This window comes from Buteo buteo, chromosome 1 (genome assembly GCF_964188355.1).
Source record: "Buteo buteo chromosome 1, bButBut1.hap1.1, whole genome shotgun sequence".
NCBI classification, from domain to species: Eukaryota; Metazoa; Chordata; class Aves; order Accipitriformes; family Accipitridae; genus Buteo; species Buteo buteo.
In genome coordinates, this window is record NC_134171.1 from 26,129,152 (window position 1) to 26,147,423 (window position 18,272).

Consider the following 18,272-nt stretch of genomic DNA (forward strand, 5'->3'; position numbering starts at 1 on the left):
GCGGCTCCCGCCCTCCGCGCACGCCCCTCCGCGGCGCGGCCCGGCCCGGCCCGGCCCTCCGCGGGGCGGCTGCCGCCCCGGAACGGGAGCCCGGGGGCCGTCCGCGCCGCGCCGCGCCGCCTCTGGGCTGGCTGCCGGGCAGGGGCAGCCGGGACCCGGCCGAGGCAGGCTCGGGCGCTGCGCGGGCGGAGGGTACGCGGCCGCCGTAGCCCGGCGTGCCGGGCGGTGTCATTTTCAAGCAGCGCGTCGGCCTTCGGTAAAGCCCCAGTAAGTCAGCGCTGAGAAGGGGCGAGGAAAGTAGCTCCTCTGGGGCCTGGTGTGCGTGTGGGTCTGCCACAGCCCCTCGCGGCCAGCGGTCTGCGCCCCCGTCAGAAATACGGTCGCTTTGCTTGCTTGGCCCCCAGCCATCACCTCCGGAGTATGAGGGAATTTACAGTGTAGTTTCTCTACTAGTAGTCTGGAGCCTCTTTAGGAGCCCATGACTCACAAGGCTTCTCGGCAATTAAAGCATCCCTCAAAATATGCGTTTAGATGCTGTGGAATGAAGTTAGAAAAGAAAATTTCTGATCACGGCTGCTTACGTCAGCCAGTTGGGTTTACCTGTGCCTAGGCAAGGAGCTGGGATGTCGTGCTCCCATACGGAAAGATGGACCACATCCTGTCCTGGGGACAGTGATACCATGCCGTAATGCAACAGGGATTACGCAGGAAAGAAAATCTTGTCCTCCGATATTTCCAAGGGTGGCTTACCTCCTTCAAGCCAGAGAACAAGGACAATGCTACAATTACAGTGAGAAAGGAAGGTTGGATGGAAGTTGAGTTCTCACAAGTCCGTACCTCCTCACGGCACCAGTGCCTCATACAGTCTGATATGGCCCACATATGGGGACAAGCTGGGTTGTTCTCATCACTCTTTGCTGTTGTCATGGGGCTTTCAAGCCTCCTTTCATGGCTACATTGTTTTTCTGAAAGTTTTTTTTCTGGCCTTGGGTGTTAAGCCTACCTTACTCTGCCAAGTCTTGGGTGCATTGCCAGTTGGCAGCCTTGCACATCCAGCTATCATCGGTGTGCAGAGCCACCTCTCCCTGTAAGAGGCAGGTAGGCTAACTCTGCTCATTTAGGGCTGGCCCTGGAACATAACCATTCCGCTTCCTGAGAGGCAGCAGGCAGGCTACCTTTGCCTAGCCATGCCACGCAGTCCTGACTTGCTGTGGATCTTGCCTCTCCCTTGCCATGTTTCAGCCCTTTCTCTTGTGTTGGCACCCAACTAAACAGTGGCAGTACTGAAAAGCGAATCAGGGCACTGAAACAAAGCCAGGCCACCACACAAAAAAAAGCTAAAATATGCAGAGCTTGTGTTGTCTCGTCTTTCTCAATCCAGGGAACTGAGCCTCTGGTAAGGCACCAAGGATGCTAAAATTTATCTTTCATTTGGAAATACGAAACTACATCCCTACAATGTTTCCTGGGAGAACAGGTTTCTTGACAGCCTGTCCAGGGGTTTAGAGTGCAACAGGAACCATGAACATCAGCAACACCAAGGTACACTTGGCTTGAAGTTATACTTTGGCTGCCCTGGCCAAACACAAAGCTGTCCAAGGCAACAGTGTCAGAGGGTGGTCATAAGCAGAATGATCAACTGTTAGCTGCATGCTTCCTCCTACCTCTCCCTCACCCATCCTCCTAACCCTTCATTGGGGAACAAGCCATCCTAGAAGCAGACACAGCTTCCCAACACCATTAAGCAACCTTGCCTATCTGTCTCTCACACCAAGCACACAGGGCTAGTTGTTGTTCTAGAAAATGGATCTGAGATCCTGAAATCCCAAAACCAGACAGAGTTTGCCACTAGTTCTGGCTCAAAGAAGAGAGGAGAGCAATGGCAACCGCACAATAGTGGAGAGGAAGCTTCCTCCTATCAAGCAGAGGCAGGAACACTGAACACTTCTATTTTCTTGCCTGTGGGTAAAGCCAAACAGCCCGCTGTTGCTAAAAGGATGGCAAGCACACTTGGGGCAACTGTTGGAACTGAGAAGAGAGTCTCATAGTGATTGATTTCTGGAGAACTGAATTTGAACAATCCTAGAACTGGAAGGGCAAGACTAAGTGAACTGGACAGGCAGTCTCAGATGCCTTGTCAGAAATAATATGAACCTGCAAAGAGTCTGTGGAGGAGAGGCAGGAGCTGACGGGGATGGTGACTGAGTGATCTACAAGAAAGCAGTATGCGATGATGGCACTTGCAGCCAGACCTGTGTTGTCTTCCTCTTACTTTGAATCAGCCTTCTCAAAATTCAGCAAATCACATCTTTCTGGCTCATTTCTTACATCGCCTCATCCAGGAACTCGTATCACGTCTGGTAATCTCTTGAAATTGTCCCTTGATGAGGTGTGTAAGCAGCACTATCTGGCTGGCCAGCCAGCCCTCTGGGTGAGATGCAAGCACTCACAGGAAGCAGCTCCCTCTCCCTATGCTTTTTTCTTCCCCCCATGTTTTTACTGCAAAGTTCTGCATATCTGTAAATAGTTTTACATGACTGGGCTCAATAAAAAGCTGAGCTTTTTTTCAGTATTGTATTCTGCATTATTTGCACTGTCTTTTTGACAGCAAAATGGCAATTATTTTTCTGATTATTTTCCTTTGTTCAACATACATGTTTCCATTGGCATTCTTGGAAATACGGGCCTAATGAAGGATGGATTTGGGAAAGGGTGATCATCATGGATGAAACTTCAGAGTATGAACTGTCAAGGAAGAGGGGCAGGCAATAGGAGCTACAGAAAGTATAGACCAGGAACAAGAGAAACAATGCATAAGTTTATTGCTTTCAAATCAGCAAGTACATATATATATAAGCAGAAGGTAGCTAGGTATTTTGCATTAAACATTCTGCCAGAGCATCCCTCAGAATTTGGCCCTCCTGGTTCCCACGGGCAAATGAACAAGCCATAGCAGGCACTGATTCTATCTCAGCTTCCTACTCCCAGGCTTCAGCCATCTGCTCCCCCTTACACTCACAAATTTAGTGCATGATACAGCAGTAAAATGAGATCCTAATATGGAGGCTGTTTTCAGACTCACTCTATGAAGTCTCCTTTCTGGCAGTGAAACTATGATGAAAACAGTGATGACTTAGGCTACTTTATGAACAAAGGCATGAGATGCATTCAAGATCAGCTAGTAACAAGGACAGAATAGTAAATCCATTGATTTTGGCATGCTGAAAAGAATTGTGCTGCCCACTGCCAAGCTAAAACTATGAAAACAACTCCGCTTGAAGGGCAGAAGATGGTAATGTTCCTTCCACCAATAACACTGTACAATGGAGTAGGGTGGGAGTTGAGCAAAACTTACTATGACATTCTCTACATCCGTCATCTGAAAGTACTGTGGATTGGGCACTTTATAAAGCAACAGGCAGATGTCACATTCCACATCACAGTGTTAGCTTTCAATTTTTCTACCCTGATAGGCAATGGAAAAGCAGGAGTCACGCTGGTGATCTAACTTGCCAAATAATGGATGAGCTTGTTTACAGATAAGCAAGAACATTACTTTTCGCATTCTGAAGTTCTCTTTCTGCTGATGTTCTTCTCATCTTTGCTGCATAACTCATGCCACTAGACATTGTATCGCTCACATCGAGGTATGTTGTGGAGTAGAAATTCTTCATCTGCAGTTCATGCAGTTTCATCAGATCTGAAAAATGGCCTAGAAATGGGGCAAATCCTCTTAATCTAACTCCTTTTCTGTGTGCTCCCTCTTCTCTTATATGCAGACCAAAATGAGTAGTTAATGCTATTCCCAGAAGGAATCTACATGAAACTCTACTGCCAATTTTGACGCTAAAGAGCCACTTGGAAGACGTCTGCAGCATGGTCTGAAAATGGCATCCAGGAAGTGGAAGGGAAAAGATCATAAAGTAACCTTGCAGTAGCAAGGTAGGAGTGGCCTTTTGGCAGCAGCAGCACTGCATTTTTGGAAAGAGGGATCTAATTCTGGAAAAAAGAAGCCAAGTCCTTAGAAAAGTTGCTCACTAACAAACATTCCTAGAATTCAGATGGGCTGGCATCTCACAAAGCACTGGAGAATTGCAAAGCACTTTGGGATACTAGGCAGCAAGCCTGTGAATTAGCTGGCACAAAGACTATATTGTGTACTTGGGTTAATTTAACACAAATTTAGTCATGTGATCACCACTGAACCAAATTTATACTGCCAGATTTTCTGTTACTGTACAGATACAAGCTTAATGAACATCCAACTACAACCTAAGCTGTTAGGACTCACAGAAAAAATATGGCTTGGTGGAAAGAAGAAACTCCACTGAAGTTGTCAGAGGATCTATGGAGGGCTTTTGTGCTCCTGAAGCATCAACACACCAACACAGATTTTGAGATAAATTAGCCACAGTCCAGGGGAAATGATCACAAATGATTGCTGCAATGCTGCCAGATCACAGGTGTCCAATGAAGTTTTCCAAACTAGGAAATGGAGGAAGGAAATCTGAAGTTGAGGGGATGACAAGTATTATTTTACACTTAACTAGAATATCGACTGGTAACTTAGAGTAACTATGAAATGCAAGCAGGCCAACTGGGACACTTACAAGATCAGGCTTGCAAAAAACATTTACAAATAGAGGATTAAGATCTGAACCCCCAAATTGTTAATGGTAACACACACTGGTAAAGATAGACCATCTGAACTAGGCTGAAATAGATCTGTAGAATTAGGACACTAAGTTCTCAGTAACCACACAAGTTAGTGAGACAAAGCTCCGCCAAATTTCATTGTGATTGATAATTATGCAATCAGTGTCAGGAACATATTTTGCAAATACTTTGGGAAATCCCCTCTAAAAATGCAGTCTAAGTGAACCAACACTGGTAACCTTAAGAAATTCATTTTCCTCTGGGGCAGAAACTGTAATAGCAGCTGCACAATTGTGGTGGCTTTCTTGCAAAGAAAAGATGAGAAACAGTGCGAACTGCTTCCTAAGCAACTGTAGTTCACAGCCATAAGCTATCTGCAGCCATAAACTTACCAGCAGCTAACATTGCTATATTAATCTGAAAATTGCTGCCACTCGGGAAAAACACATCTTGTGTCACCCTCTATCTGTGTTCAGAGCCATTTCAGCATTCAGTCTGAAACTGCCTCTGAACATGAGTCAGAACCCTCAACTGTTACAGTTCTCACAGACTTGAAATAAAAATGAATCCCTGTTCATTTTCCAAATGAACATCTAATAGAAGAAGCTGTATCTAATAGATGAACCACAGGCACAAAATGCAAGCCAGTAGATTTGATGAATGTTAGTGCAGAAGAAAATGTAGGAGAAGGAAATGAAAATAAGACCCCAAAGGATTTTTTTTGGAACACTTTACTACATCTAACCAAGAAGCAGCAAGGAGTTAAACTTTTCTGGTCAGGAACTGGGAATTACTCTGATCTGAAACGGATATATGCAGTTTTGCAGCTGGTATTTAGCACTCAGTGTATGACTGAAATTTAAGAGTAACTATCCATTAAAAAGCCAAGGCATTATTTACCAAGAAAAAAGAGAGAACAAAGAGAGAAGATATTTCATGCATCACTGAAGAGGTGTATCAAAAAGCATAACTCTGCCAGTCAGTCCTTGGAGATCAGTATTCTATCACATAAAACGTGGCAGCATCTCCGTATGGACTACAGAGAACTAAATCAAATTGTTGGAAAAGAATCTGATATGTTATCACTGTAAGTGATATTCTGGTTTCTGTAGCACATTCAACCATGCTTTTCATTTTGGATCTTAGAACATGCGTATTGACAAGTGAACTAGAAAAGACTGCTTTCTCAGCTGGCCAAGATCAGTGTGAACATAATGGAAGGGTTTTAGCTCATGCACATTTGCTGTTTGAGGATGTGGTATGATGCAGCTGGACGTTTGCTGCAGTATGCCAAACCTGTTGAACACAGGCCGTAAACCCTGCAAGTGGTTTGGTATAAGAAAGAAAATTAGGATTTACAGAAATTGATAACACTGTGAGGTCAGGAAAAAAAAAAGAATTCTGTAGTATTCAGCTCACACTTCACGGTTTACAAATTTTGGAAAACAACTGCACAGATAAAGGGAAACCATTTCAGTGTTCAAGAGTATGAATTTACATTTTCAGTGTTTAAATGGGTTCTTGTGGTCACTTTGTGTTAAGCTACTAAGGTCAAAATGAGACATAGATGTTGTCTCTAAAACTGGATGGAGGTAATTACTGAAAAAAAAAAAAGAAAGATTTGAAGCCACTGTCGTGTTACAGCATAAGTTCAGCTCCTCTTTAGAGAAGTTCCTGAGGGAGCCAGACTCTCCACAGTGGTGCCCAGTGACAGGGCAAGAGCACTGGGCACAAACTGAAACTCATGACATTCCAGCTGAACATAAGAAAATATTTCTTTACTCTGATGGTGGCTAAACACTGGCAGAGGTTGCCCAGAAAGGCTGTGGTGTCTCCATCCTTAGAGATATACAGCACCCAAACAGACATGGTCCTGCTGGGCAACCTGCTTTGGCTGACCTTGCTTTAACAGGGGGGGTGGACTACATGATCTCAAGAGGTCCCTTCCAATCTCAACCATGCTGTGGTTCTGTGATACTGTGGCACTGAAGAGGGAACCCAGGAGTAGGTACATCTGCAGAGCACTTTCACCACAATTTCAGTGGAAGTAAAATTATTTGGGATGGGTGATATTAAAATACAGGAATAGTAAGACACCTAGAAATATCTGTGCAGGAAGACACTATATATACACTACTCAGTGTTAATATCTTTTAGGTCTGCTGTATGTTTGGGGAAGGGACCAACAGTGTAACGTCACAACATTCCTAGGACTAAAAGTTAGGATCTGTAAAATCCTGAGAGACAATCATACAGCATGACTGAATATCTCCCAGCATGACTAACCTCTAATTGGGGAAAGAAAGATACAGTCTAGAATACTGCCTTTTAAAAGGTGACAACTTCCAGTTTGCCATGTGATCTCTGCACTCTGTCAGGAAGATGGGAAAGCTGTAATAGGGAATTTTATGAGATGGGTTATACATCAGTGAAACTGCTGTAATTGCTACCCCTCATTTGACAAAAACGTACAAGACAAGAAACTCCTTCCATCTAAACCAGATCTTCTGCCTAAACAAAGGCATATGCTACTATTGAAAGACACACAGAATAGTAGGGATTTTCTAGATACTGTTCTGTGAAACATTGTGCCTGACAGAAATCCAAAGACCAGAGAAATTGCTTGCTTTTGCTGTGTTCAGGGAAAATGTACGTTACTCAATACATTAACAGAGCACTATTTGAGCTTTGTTTCTTTAACCTAACTTTATCCTCAATGTTCTCCTCTAATAACTTGCCAGATCCTATGTTCTTGCTAGCCACATGGCCAAACTGGAGGCAATCAGGTTAGGAAAATGACAAAATCAGCTTGTCTTAATTTGTATTCTTGAATTGGTCCTTACTGGTTTCTATGACTTCAAATGCAGTTCAATTAACTTTTTACGTGACTGTGCTCTAAACAGTGACTAGTGATTTAGACTTAATGATTTAGCCCCAAATTATTCTACTGTAGTAAGATTAATAGAAAAGGTTTTTTTCCTAATACAAAATTGTTCTAGTCTCCAAAATGCAGATATTTTAGGATTGTATCAACAGCAATACGGCTTGATAAATTACCCATCTGTCATGATTGAGCTCTTTCTGGATGATCTCTGACAAACTTCACTATTTTGTAAATTTTTATGGTAGACAGGTCCAAAAGACTTCCATCAGTTGTGGATTTGGTGCCTGTCATGACAGATTATACTGTAGTTTAGCAAGATGGCCATCATTATAAATAAGTTCCAATTCTAGTTAGAATTTTCAAAAAGCCTCAGAATCCTGAAATTGCTAGATCAAGCAATAATAGATGAATTCAAGAGCTCCAGATTTCTATTTTATTAAAAGGAATGATATTTTCCTACCTTTCAGGATCCCTAAAAAGTCTTGTGCTTTAAAAAACAGAGAGACCATTGAAGGGATTCATAACAATTGCTGATGCAAAATATATTGGAGTATGTTCTCTCTGTGATTTGGCTTCTAGTAGGTTTCTGGTTTTACTGCATATATTCTTGTATTATACTGTGGTTATTCATACATCTTTGATCCCTATTCTCTTATAGCTGGAAACCTTTTCTGAGTTGGGACCACATGTACTGTGTAACACTACTGCCTGCATACACCTCTCTGCTGCCTGCATTGATGGCTCTATATCTCAGGTTAACATACACAAAGAGGAAGAGATGTCCAGTCTCATCCTTTTCTCCCGAGAAGGCACAGTAGTGATGTAGGAGGACAGTTTGCAACATATACTCCCTGAATAAGTGTTGTCTGTCTCCTCAAAGGAAAAGGCAGGAAGCCAGATGGAAGCATCCTGGAGACCCAAATTTGATCTACATGCTGTCAGTTGGACCACTTAGTACACAATGAGCTTTCCAGCAGTTAGCTTATCTACACTGTCAGGAATATGAAGATATTTTAGCAATTAAAGACCACTACCAATGCTGTGCAACTAGGCTGTGACTGCATTTACTTTTCCTCTAACAGAAAGTGGTTTTATTTTTTATTTATTCTGGATTCCCATATTCATTCAATTGATGCTTCACAATAATTTGCTGTTCCAGTTCTAATTCTAAACTCAAGTTCCCTAATGAGAGACTCTAACTCCACCCCCAAGCAATCATTCCAAAATATTAATGCTATTTTTTCTTCTCTCTTACTTACTCACTGCAGTTAGGTACTTCCCTGGCTACCACTGCACTGAACAACAAATTTAAGCTTCCGGCCTCAAGGTCCTATGTACTTCAGTCCTGATGACATTTATGAAATGGAGGTTTTCTGAGCATCAGCCTGAATCTGATTTCAGCCCCTGTAGTCATTAAAATAGCAGGGATCCTTATTCAGTCACAAATCCTAAGGACACGAGAAGATGAAGTCCAGCTGGCCAGGAAAAGCTGTCCAGCTGCCCTTTTAAGGCAGCTCAAGTCCCTTTTGTACCTATCTATGAAAGGAAGACTCCCATATTTAATTAAATAAAGTTACATAGATTTGATAATGTACTATAAGTTATTACATTAATAGATGGTAAAACAAAATGCTTAAAATGGTACAAATGCTTCACTCAGGGTAGAAAATGTTTCTGAGTGGAAAACAATATACCAGCAATGTAGCATTGTGACTATATACTTTATGTTATTGGCCAAATCCTCTCTTCCCTTATAACTCTAATACTCATAAAACTAATAATAATAGCCATGTTAGGTTGTGAAATCTATTTCTGTATTCCCAGCTTACTTTCATTTTTGAGAGGACCGTCAAAAAGATTGCTATCTTCTTTTTGTAATAGGAATAAAGGAGCATAGCTTTACACCTTTTCCTTTATAAGAAATGCTTTTAGTTCCCTGTAATCAACTTGTCAGTCTGCTGATGCCAAATTTTTCAATGTCACAGCTGAACCTGCTTTTTTTTCTTCGCCTTTCATGAATCCACAAGAAACAGCCCCTAGATCCTGAGGTTTATGTACCACCAGTTGAAAAAATCACTCCTCCACAAAGAAGTGGAAGTTTAAAAACCCAATAATTTTTCTAACAGAATTCAAAGCACTGGGGCTGTTTGTATCTAGGTTTTCCTACCAAAAACATCAGGTTCAGATGTAACATTCATTTAGAAGATATCACCAGGCCACCAAATTAATGAAAAGTCCAGGGTGTCCTGTCAATTTCGAATAAAAGCCCTTAACAAGTGAAGAATGATAGGGTGTTATTATTAAACTACAAAAAATTTCCGCACATGCATTATTTAATGAAAACTTTGCTAAATCCTGTTTAAGCCATAAATTGATTGATGTAAAATCAATAGCTGATTTCTGATCTAACTCCACTAAGTGAGACGAATTGCATCATATGGATTCAAACTGAGTGACTTCAGATGACTCTGATGTTTAGTTAGTACACTTACTGCCTTTTTAAGCATATATATGTAAGCTGCGAATGACATGAAGAATACAATTTGGAAAGTGCAGACATGATGAGTGAATACCTCATCTCTCTACCAGGAACACCGAACAATTTCTGTTTAACTCTTTTAGGTGTTTCTGCCCGCAGAACTCCTACAAGTTCTTCCTCAACACCTTTTCAGGGAAGACTGGACAAGGCAGCAGCGGTGCCATGAGCTCTCTGTAAGGCAAAGAACTCCCCAGCAGAGAGATCCGTATCCCACGAGCAAGCCAATCTGCCCTGTTCCACCCAGGAGAGGGCACTCTTACACCTGTCCGCAAAACCGGACGTGGACACGTATAGGAGGAACAGGAAAGTTAAGATGACAACTTAAAAACTCGGTCAACTTGCACAACCAGTTAGTTATTTTTATGATAAAGCTAATCTTCGGAATGAGTTGAGTCATCCAAACGCTGCCACAACAGGAACACAATATGACAGACAATAAACGTGCAGGCTAAATTTATTCGTAGTCTCTGAAATGTGCTAAATGATATACAGATAAAAAAAGACAACTTCTGGCATGTAGGCCTCTCTGTTAAAAGCTGGGATGACAGAAAGAGAGCTGCAGGTGTGAGTTTGGTGGAAAACGAGGGTTAAATTTAAAAATAACCTAGTTTTATGAATATTATTTGTTGCTGATTTCTCTTTAAATAAAGCATTATTATAAATGAGCACAGGAACATTTAAATGCAAAGTGCATACCATCTAATACTAATACAGCCTGTGAAGTTAATCCTCATACGGATGCCTCATGAAATAAACAAAATAAGAATTTAAAATATGTTACAGGTTCAACCCCTGTTTCTAAAGTGTTTGAAATCAATACACAGATCTCTTGAGACAGCTCTCCTCTCCACTAAGAAATCCTCTGGCAACAATGAGAGAAGATCAAGCCTGACATTTTTTATTTTTCTAAACTAAAGAGGCCAAGATGAGGAGGGGGGAAGTCTTGTTATGCAAGACACAAAGCAGCAAAAAAGGAACAGAATATTGCATGCTGGAAAGTTATAGTTTCAAAAATGGCATTGTCTTCTAATCACAGGGAACAATCTCAATAATTCCAAATTCTGAGTAATTATAATAGAAAAATATCTGACTGATATGAACAGAATAAAACAAGGAAAATATGGAAATGAGAAAAAGATCACCAAGAATCTTAACTTGAAGAACAGAAATTTTATCGTACTTAGTGCTGTCATAAGCCTCTCGGAGTCCCCAGGCAGTATACTGGGGTTGGAGGGCACCCATGGTCTCAGACAGATGAACCACGCACACGATGACTGTACTGTATGTACAGTGAGTCCAATATGTGCGATTTGTGCATGAACAATAGCCACTTTTCCATGAACATGCTGGGAACTGTTTCTTATATATAGGTTGTAGGATAGATAATATTTCCCATATTACATGGGAAATGATACAGTGTTTAGGATGTTTGGTTACCCTAGCATCTGCTAATGCATATTGACAGTTTTTCCATATTAAGAACTTGGACTGAAGTCTTACAACCACTGATCTTACTTTATAGGCACTGATCCTGTAAGCTTTCCTCCTGCAGTAATCTTCCCTAGTTTGAACTTCATTTAATACACCATATTTCCTGCTCCCGCTTCCCAAAGAATTTCAAAGCAGTATGCCAAACATACTAAACAACACGTGGATACCCAGAATTGTATCTCCCCTCTATTAGTTATGATCAACACCAATGGGCAAAAGTATAGACCACTATGCAGACAGTTTGGGGAAGCTGCTATTGAAAGAACTGTTTGGTATAAGACTAAATTGATGATGACATTGATGAAAGAACTATCTCCTGAAATCAGATATAGTACAAAATTTTGTAATTCAAAAAGTGAGCTGACTATGTTCAACAGACTACAGTTTTACATTTTATATATGGATTTTTCAAAGGGTGAAAGACTAATGAGAACTTAATTCAGAGGATAGACACAGGACTCTATTATCAACATACTACAAAATATATTACAAAGTCAGACATGGAAGTCACTGAAAACACAAAGAGGCTATGTTCTCGTTTTTTCTAAGCATTTTCTTATTTTTTTTAAAAAAAACCAAACAAACCTTAAAACTAAACCCAAACCCCAAACACCTATTCAGAGACTGCTAGTCTGTGGTCCTGTTCTGGCCTAAACCGCTGTGGAGTCTTCTGTAAAACAGTAAGCTACTACAGTAAAGTGTAAAACAGTATAGGGGGTATACAATGATAACACCAACATGCTGATTCCATAAGGTACTGATTTTTATGCAGTATTTTAATCCTGGCAAAACTCGCCACTACTCTGTTCTACTCCCCCAAACCGCTTTCTATATCTATCTTTTACCAAAGAGAAAAATAACAGAGTAAATGGTAAATATGAAACAACTGTGAGATAAGTTAAAGATGCCTATTTAAGGACAAGGGAAAGGAATGGGGTATACTATGGAAAAGAGATCCAGTAATTCATAATAATTTGATTTGCTTTTTGCAGTAACAGACTCTGACATTTGTAATCCAAATGAGCACATGAAAATGAACCTAGGTACAAACAAAGCAAAATCATTGCCCTTTACTGTGGCTATTACTGAATGTCTACTACCTATAACATATAAGCATACCACAGGAACACAAAGGATTCTGACACTTGATAAAGGTCATGTTTTCCACTCCATCCAGAGCAAAATCTGAATATTAGAAGCTCAGCTTCTTTCTATGAGCTGTCTGAAAAGACATAAGGCATTTAACCCAGAGATTTTATGTACTACCTTTATAATTTTTGTGTATAGTACTCAATCGAAGCTCAGACACCATAAACCTGACTTTCATCAGTGAGATCTAAAAGGCAGAGAAGAGTTATTACCCTTATTTTACAGGTGAGACCCTAAGGCACAGAGAAGCCATGGCCTACCTCCTCAAAGGGAACTTAAGACACATCAGTGGGACTTAGATGTCTAAATTATTCTGAAGATGAAGGCCCAAGATCACACTAGAAGTCGTTAAAAAGAAATCAGGCCTAATGCAAAATGGTCCTTCTCAAAAAGGTGCTGAAAACTTCAGCTGAAAAACTGCATTGTGTATTGCATTAAAAACAAGTTTCGGTCTGAAGATGACCTAATTCGATGAACGGATGGCACATGGTACAACATTCTTGCAGGAAAATGGACTTTTTCCAGTCAAACCACAGGAGAAGAGCAAACATGCATAGAAAACGGACTGTATGCATCTGTATACAGTTGCCAGTTGTTTTTTTTTATCAGTTGGGACTATACTTTCTTTACTGTGTATATAATAGTCAAAATGCTATGTATACTAATGGAGATAAATAAACAGTACTTGCAGATGACAGCCATACCAGAAGTAGACATTTGTTGAGATAAATATCTATGTTGTACATTGTCCTGCACTGCACCGTTAAGAGGAGGCACTATAAAATCCTTCTATAGACCTTAATGTCTTGAAAGCCTCTAGTTCCTGAATAAACAACAGTTGTAAATGCAATCTCATATTCTCCTCTGAAAATCTATCTATGATCTTCCATTCCATACCGTATTTTGTGCACCTCAGGCTCGCAGGGATGGTTACTGGTATCCTATTTTAGATTTCTAGACAGAGAAACATCTGTGGCTTGCCGTTTGCTTCGGTGATAAACTGTAACAGTCCATTAGACAGGATTGACGTTCATCTTTTACTCTACTTTTAAAATCTTGTAGCAGAAGCCATAAACAGAAACAGTTTCTTACACTGCCTCCTCAGAGTTGCCTGCTCCTAGGCCTGCTGGGCCTGCAAGTTCCCCCCCTGTCCGGTGTGAGGAGGCAGCAGCGTCCCCAAGGGAAGGGCGAGGGCGGGAAGAGGGCAAGTAGCTGGGCCAGGAGAGAGATGTGTAAGGAGCTGCAGTTTTCTCCAGCGAGTATAAGGGGGGGAAGAAAACCCCAAACAGATGGGAACTGCTGTATGGGCAGGTCGAGCAGATCCTCAAGGCGTGTGAACCCCCGCCTCCCCGGTTATTTTTGCTCGGGGACTCCACCAGAAGACGTGTCAGCTGCTCCTTGCGCCAGCTGTTTCCTCAGGGACACCTCGGACTTCCCCCCTGCTACCTCGGACCGACCCCCGGCCCAGCCCTCCCCAGGGCACTCCTTCAACCCCCTTCCCCGGCCCACTGCCTCAGGGCTCCCCCCTGCTGCGCGCTGCGGGCACGAGGCCGGGCCGGGCAAGGGGAGGCCGGGAGGGCCGCGCCGCCCGCGGCGGGAGCCGTGACAACACAACCGCCTTAACGCTGCCCCGGGGCCCGCCAGCAGCGCGGGGCGGCGGCAGGGCTCTGCCTGCAGACTTTTCTCCTCACGCTCTCGCCAGGCGCCGCCGGGAACCCGCCCGGCCCATGACAAGGCGAGCGGCGGCAGGCAGGTGTCTGCCGGGGCGGGCGGCGAGCGGGACGAAATCGCCGCGCCTCCTCAGAAGGCGGCGGCGGCATCCTTCCCTCGGGGGCAGCGGCGAGGAGGAGACCGATAGCGGAGGCCGATAGCGCATGCCGCCGCCCCCGCCGCCGGCCGGCACTCGACCCCCACCGTCGGGGAGCCCCGATGCCCGCTCCGCTCCGCGCACACGGCGGCCCCTCCTGAGCGGCGGCGGCGGCGGCGGCAGCAGAACCGGCTGCCCTAGCGCGCATGCTCGGCGCGGGCGCCATTTTGGTGGGGCCGGGAGTTATCCAGCGAGAGCGGCGGCGGAGCTCGCTGGGCCCGGCTCGGAGGCAGCGGCGAGTGGGTGCTCGCTGCAGAGATGGCTAACATCGCGGTGCAGAGGATCAAGCGGGAGTTCAAGGAGGTGCTGAAGAGCGAGGAGGTTAGAGCCTCTCCCCCCCCTCCACCCCCCTCCCCCTGCGTGCCGCCGCCACCCTTCCCCGTGTGTGTGTGTGTGAGAGTGAGTGTGGGCAGCGGGGGAAGATGCGGGCGCCCCGCCGGCCTGCGCGGGGACCCCGCTTCCCCCTCGGCCCCACCTCCCCGCGCTGGGGGTGGGCCCGTCCCACGGCCTCGGGGAGGGGAATGGCGATTCCCGGGGAGACGGGACCCGCCAGCCGCCGGGAGGGGGGGGAGGAGGGGGGCCGCGGAGCCCCTCCCCCAGCGGGCAGCGGGAGCCGCCGGCGGTACGAGGAGGGGAGCGGGGCCGGCGGGCCGGGCCCAGGAAGTGCAGTGGCGGCGGCGGGGGGGCGCGGCCCGAGGAGGCCGGGCAGGCAGGCCCCCGGCGGGGGTCCCCGCCGGCCGCGGCGGGCGGCCGGTGCTCGGGAGCGCGCTGCCGGGCCGGAGGGTGCGGGGTGGGGCGGGGCCTGCCCGGCGCGGGGCGCCCGCGGCCCCCGGCCCGCGCCCTCCCGCGGCCCGCCGCACGCGCCCGAGTGCCGCCGCCCGCGCGCGGCCGGGCCCACGCGCCTCTCCGCCGGGGAGAGGCTTCTCCGGGCGGGCCGGGGGGCGATGAGGCGAATCGGTGAGGCTGAGGTGGGGGGACGTGATCTCGCACGTCCCCTTTAAGTCACCCCTCCGGTCAGCCAGTGCCTGAGGCCGAGAGTGTGGTTTTATTTATTATTTTTTTCAAAGGGTTGCAGGTAAACCCCTGTTTATTTAGGTTACTTCAATACGGAACTTCCTTTATCCCACGGCAGGCTTACTCCCCTTCAGGTGGGTGCTTTTAAAGCCTCAGTCATTTCAGTCACGGTATCTCGTTTTCTGAACCGTACGTTCTGAGGTACGTGGTGGTCAGCAAGAGAAGCTGACTGCTTTCGGGGGGACATTAAAGAAGTTCTGATCAGTTTGGGGGAATGTACAGCAGCGTTCGCAGGGTTGCATCAGTACAGCCTTTGCTCTGTCCGTATCCGACTTGGTGGACGTCAGCCAGATAGGTTTTAATGGTTGTGTCGTCATTGTCGTCCTACTTGGGATGATGTTGCAGGTTAGATGCTTGTGAGATGTTAATGTGAATATGTAACTCTTACAGCTGTCTTTTTAGAAATCTGGACATATTCACAGAGGAAAAATAGGATAATTTTTGATACATACTAATGACTGAGGGAAAATATGTTTGAGGTAGCAGTAGTTGATGTGCTTTTAAATTGTGTGCTAACAGCATTGTTGCTATGCAGCTTGAACTAGCCCCTAGAAAAATGTAAGGGCCTTGTTTTACAGCTGCTTTCAGAGCCCAGGCTGATTTTGCCAAGCTATTGCACAGCAAATACAGAATTGCATGTAAACTAAGAGAAATTTCTAGGTGGATACCATTATACCAGAGCTAGAAAATCTAGACCTTGTACCCCATATAACCAGCTGATATTGTGGGAACAAAGAAGTCTTTATTTGAAAGTGCTGTCTAAAGGCTTCAAGACCCTTTCCCTTTGCTTTATGTAGAAAAAAAGAAACGTTAACTTACATAGGTTTTGGGGGAGATCCATGCTAAATTTTCTTACTGTAAAGGTTGGATCTAGTGAGCACACTTTTCACTATTCCTGTTTGTTTAGTTTATACATTGAAGGGCTCAGTACAGAATGTTGGAAATAAATGACATTATTAAATAGCCTTTAAGCTGCCTAAAGCTTCCCAGAAATCAGATCACAATTCTTATGAAACTAAAATTATGGTATTTTAAAGTTACAATACAGAAGAGTTTGATATTTCTTTTTCCTGCCATTAGCAACTATATACGAGTATTATACTGATATAGCAATATGTATAAAACTGCTCTTTACAGAATATACTATCTCCCCTGTCTTGAATGCAAAACTTCAGCATTACTCAATGGTTGTCTAAGTTGCAAGCAAAGTTTTTTGTGAATGTTTGTACATTCAAAGGCAGTCAAACTACAGTGTTAGTACTATTGAGCATGAAAACATGGAGTGAGATGGTGAATGGAGCTATAACTAAATACTACAAATCACAGAGAAGAAAAATGTGGGTTTTTTCTCTGTGATTTGTGTACTAAAATGATTATTAAACTTTGTTTCTTTAAAAAAAACAAACCTTTTTCATGAATAGTGATGCTAAATTTGTAATTTAGAAGTTTTAAGTCCCTCTCTGAAGGCAAAGTGGTTCATGTTATCTGCACTTAAATTATTCTTGATTTGATGCTTTGATCTACACCTGAACATGAAGAGCATCCCCTCTGCTTCCTTGCAGACGCAGTATGAGCACAAATGCCTGGGGGAGGGGGCAGGCACACTTGGAAAAAGTGCATAGGAAGTTTGTTCTCTGTCTTCTACTACTCACCTTTGGGCTGAAATAGAGTGGTGGAACCAGAAATATTTTTAAAAGGGAGCAGCTGGATGGCAGTTAATTCCTTCTGCATTTGAAGTATGTATTGGAAGCACCAAATTTCACTTCTAAATATCTGTGAAGAAAGAGTTCTGAAAAGGGTGTTTATCCTTGCTATGGATAAGGATCTATGGATCCTTGGACAAGGATGCTATGGATCCTTGCTATGCATATGACTAAATATACTTTTCATATTACTTAGCACTTTCTGTTTCCTTGACTTAAATGACATTTCTGGAAAATCACTAAAATGTGAATTTTAGACTATCTTGTGGTCTGGTTTACAGATAAGAGATGAAGGATTTTTAATTTTTTTTTTAAGTTGAGTCTGCGGCTTCTTGTGTATTTTGAAAAAAGCATTTAAAGTCTTTTAACACTTTAGCAACAGAAGCATTTTTGCTCTGCTTGCTTTATTATTTCTAGTTTTAGTAAAAGCTATACACATTAACTTAAGAAATGGGATATTGTGTATTTAACAGAGATCTTTAACTTTTTATCTCTTTAATATTTGAATGAAATAGATGAATCTAACAACAATTTATTTGTCAGGAGTGCTCTCCAAAGTATGATTTAAATAAAACTTTTTACCTTTGTGTGTGGAAAAAGCTTTAAAATTCTAAGGTACATGAGGTACTGCATCTTTAACAAAGATGAAGCTGTTAAGTTAGTCTAGGGAGTAAATTGACTGGTTAAATGCGTTAAGGGTACTGTACTATGCTTGTATTAAAATTCTAAAATGAGTAAGCAGTACATTAGATCATACTCTGAATCCTAGTCTAGGCAAGGCATCAGTTGCTCAACTTTATCTCTTTTCTTGTTCTGCCATTTCATTAATCTGTTATCCTGTTGGTTTTATGGGATGAAATTCTAAGGCCGCAAAATGTATTTTGAACAAAAGTATGAGGCTGCAGCACG

General features: G+C 43.6%; 1 protein-coding gene across 1 annotated transcript in view; it reads left to right on the plus strand.

Moving 5' to 3' along the window:
* The first annotated feature begins 14,293 nt into the window (after positions 1-14,293).
* The window catches only part of UBE2K (ubiquitin conjugating enzyme E2 K), a 48,240-nt gene continuing 44,261 nt past the window's right edge, over positions 14,294-18,272 (plus strand). The window contains exon 1 of the mRNA XM_075024687.1: positions 14,294-14,907. Coding sequence (XP_074880788.1) covers positions 14,845-14,907 — 63 coding nt within the window. The 5' untranslated portion in view covers positions 14,294-14,844. The remainder of the gene's footprint in view (positions 14,908-18,272) is intronic.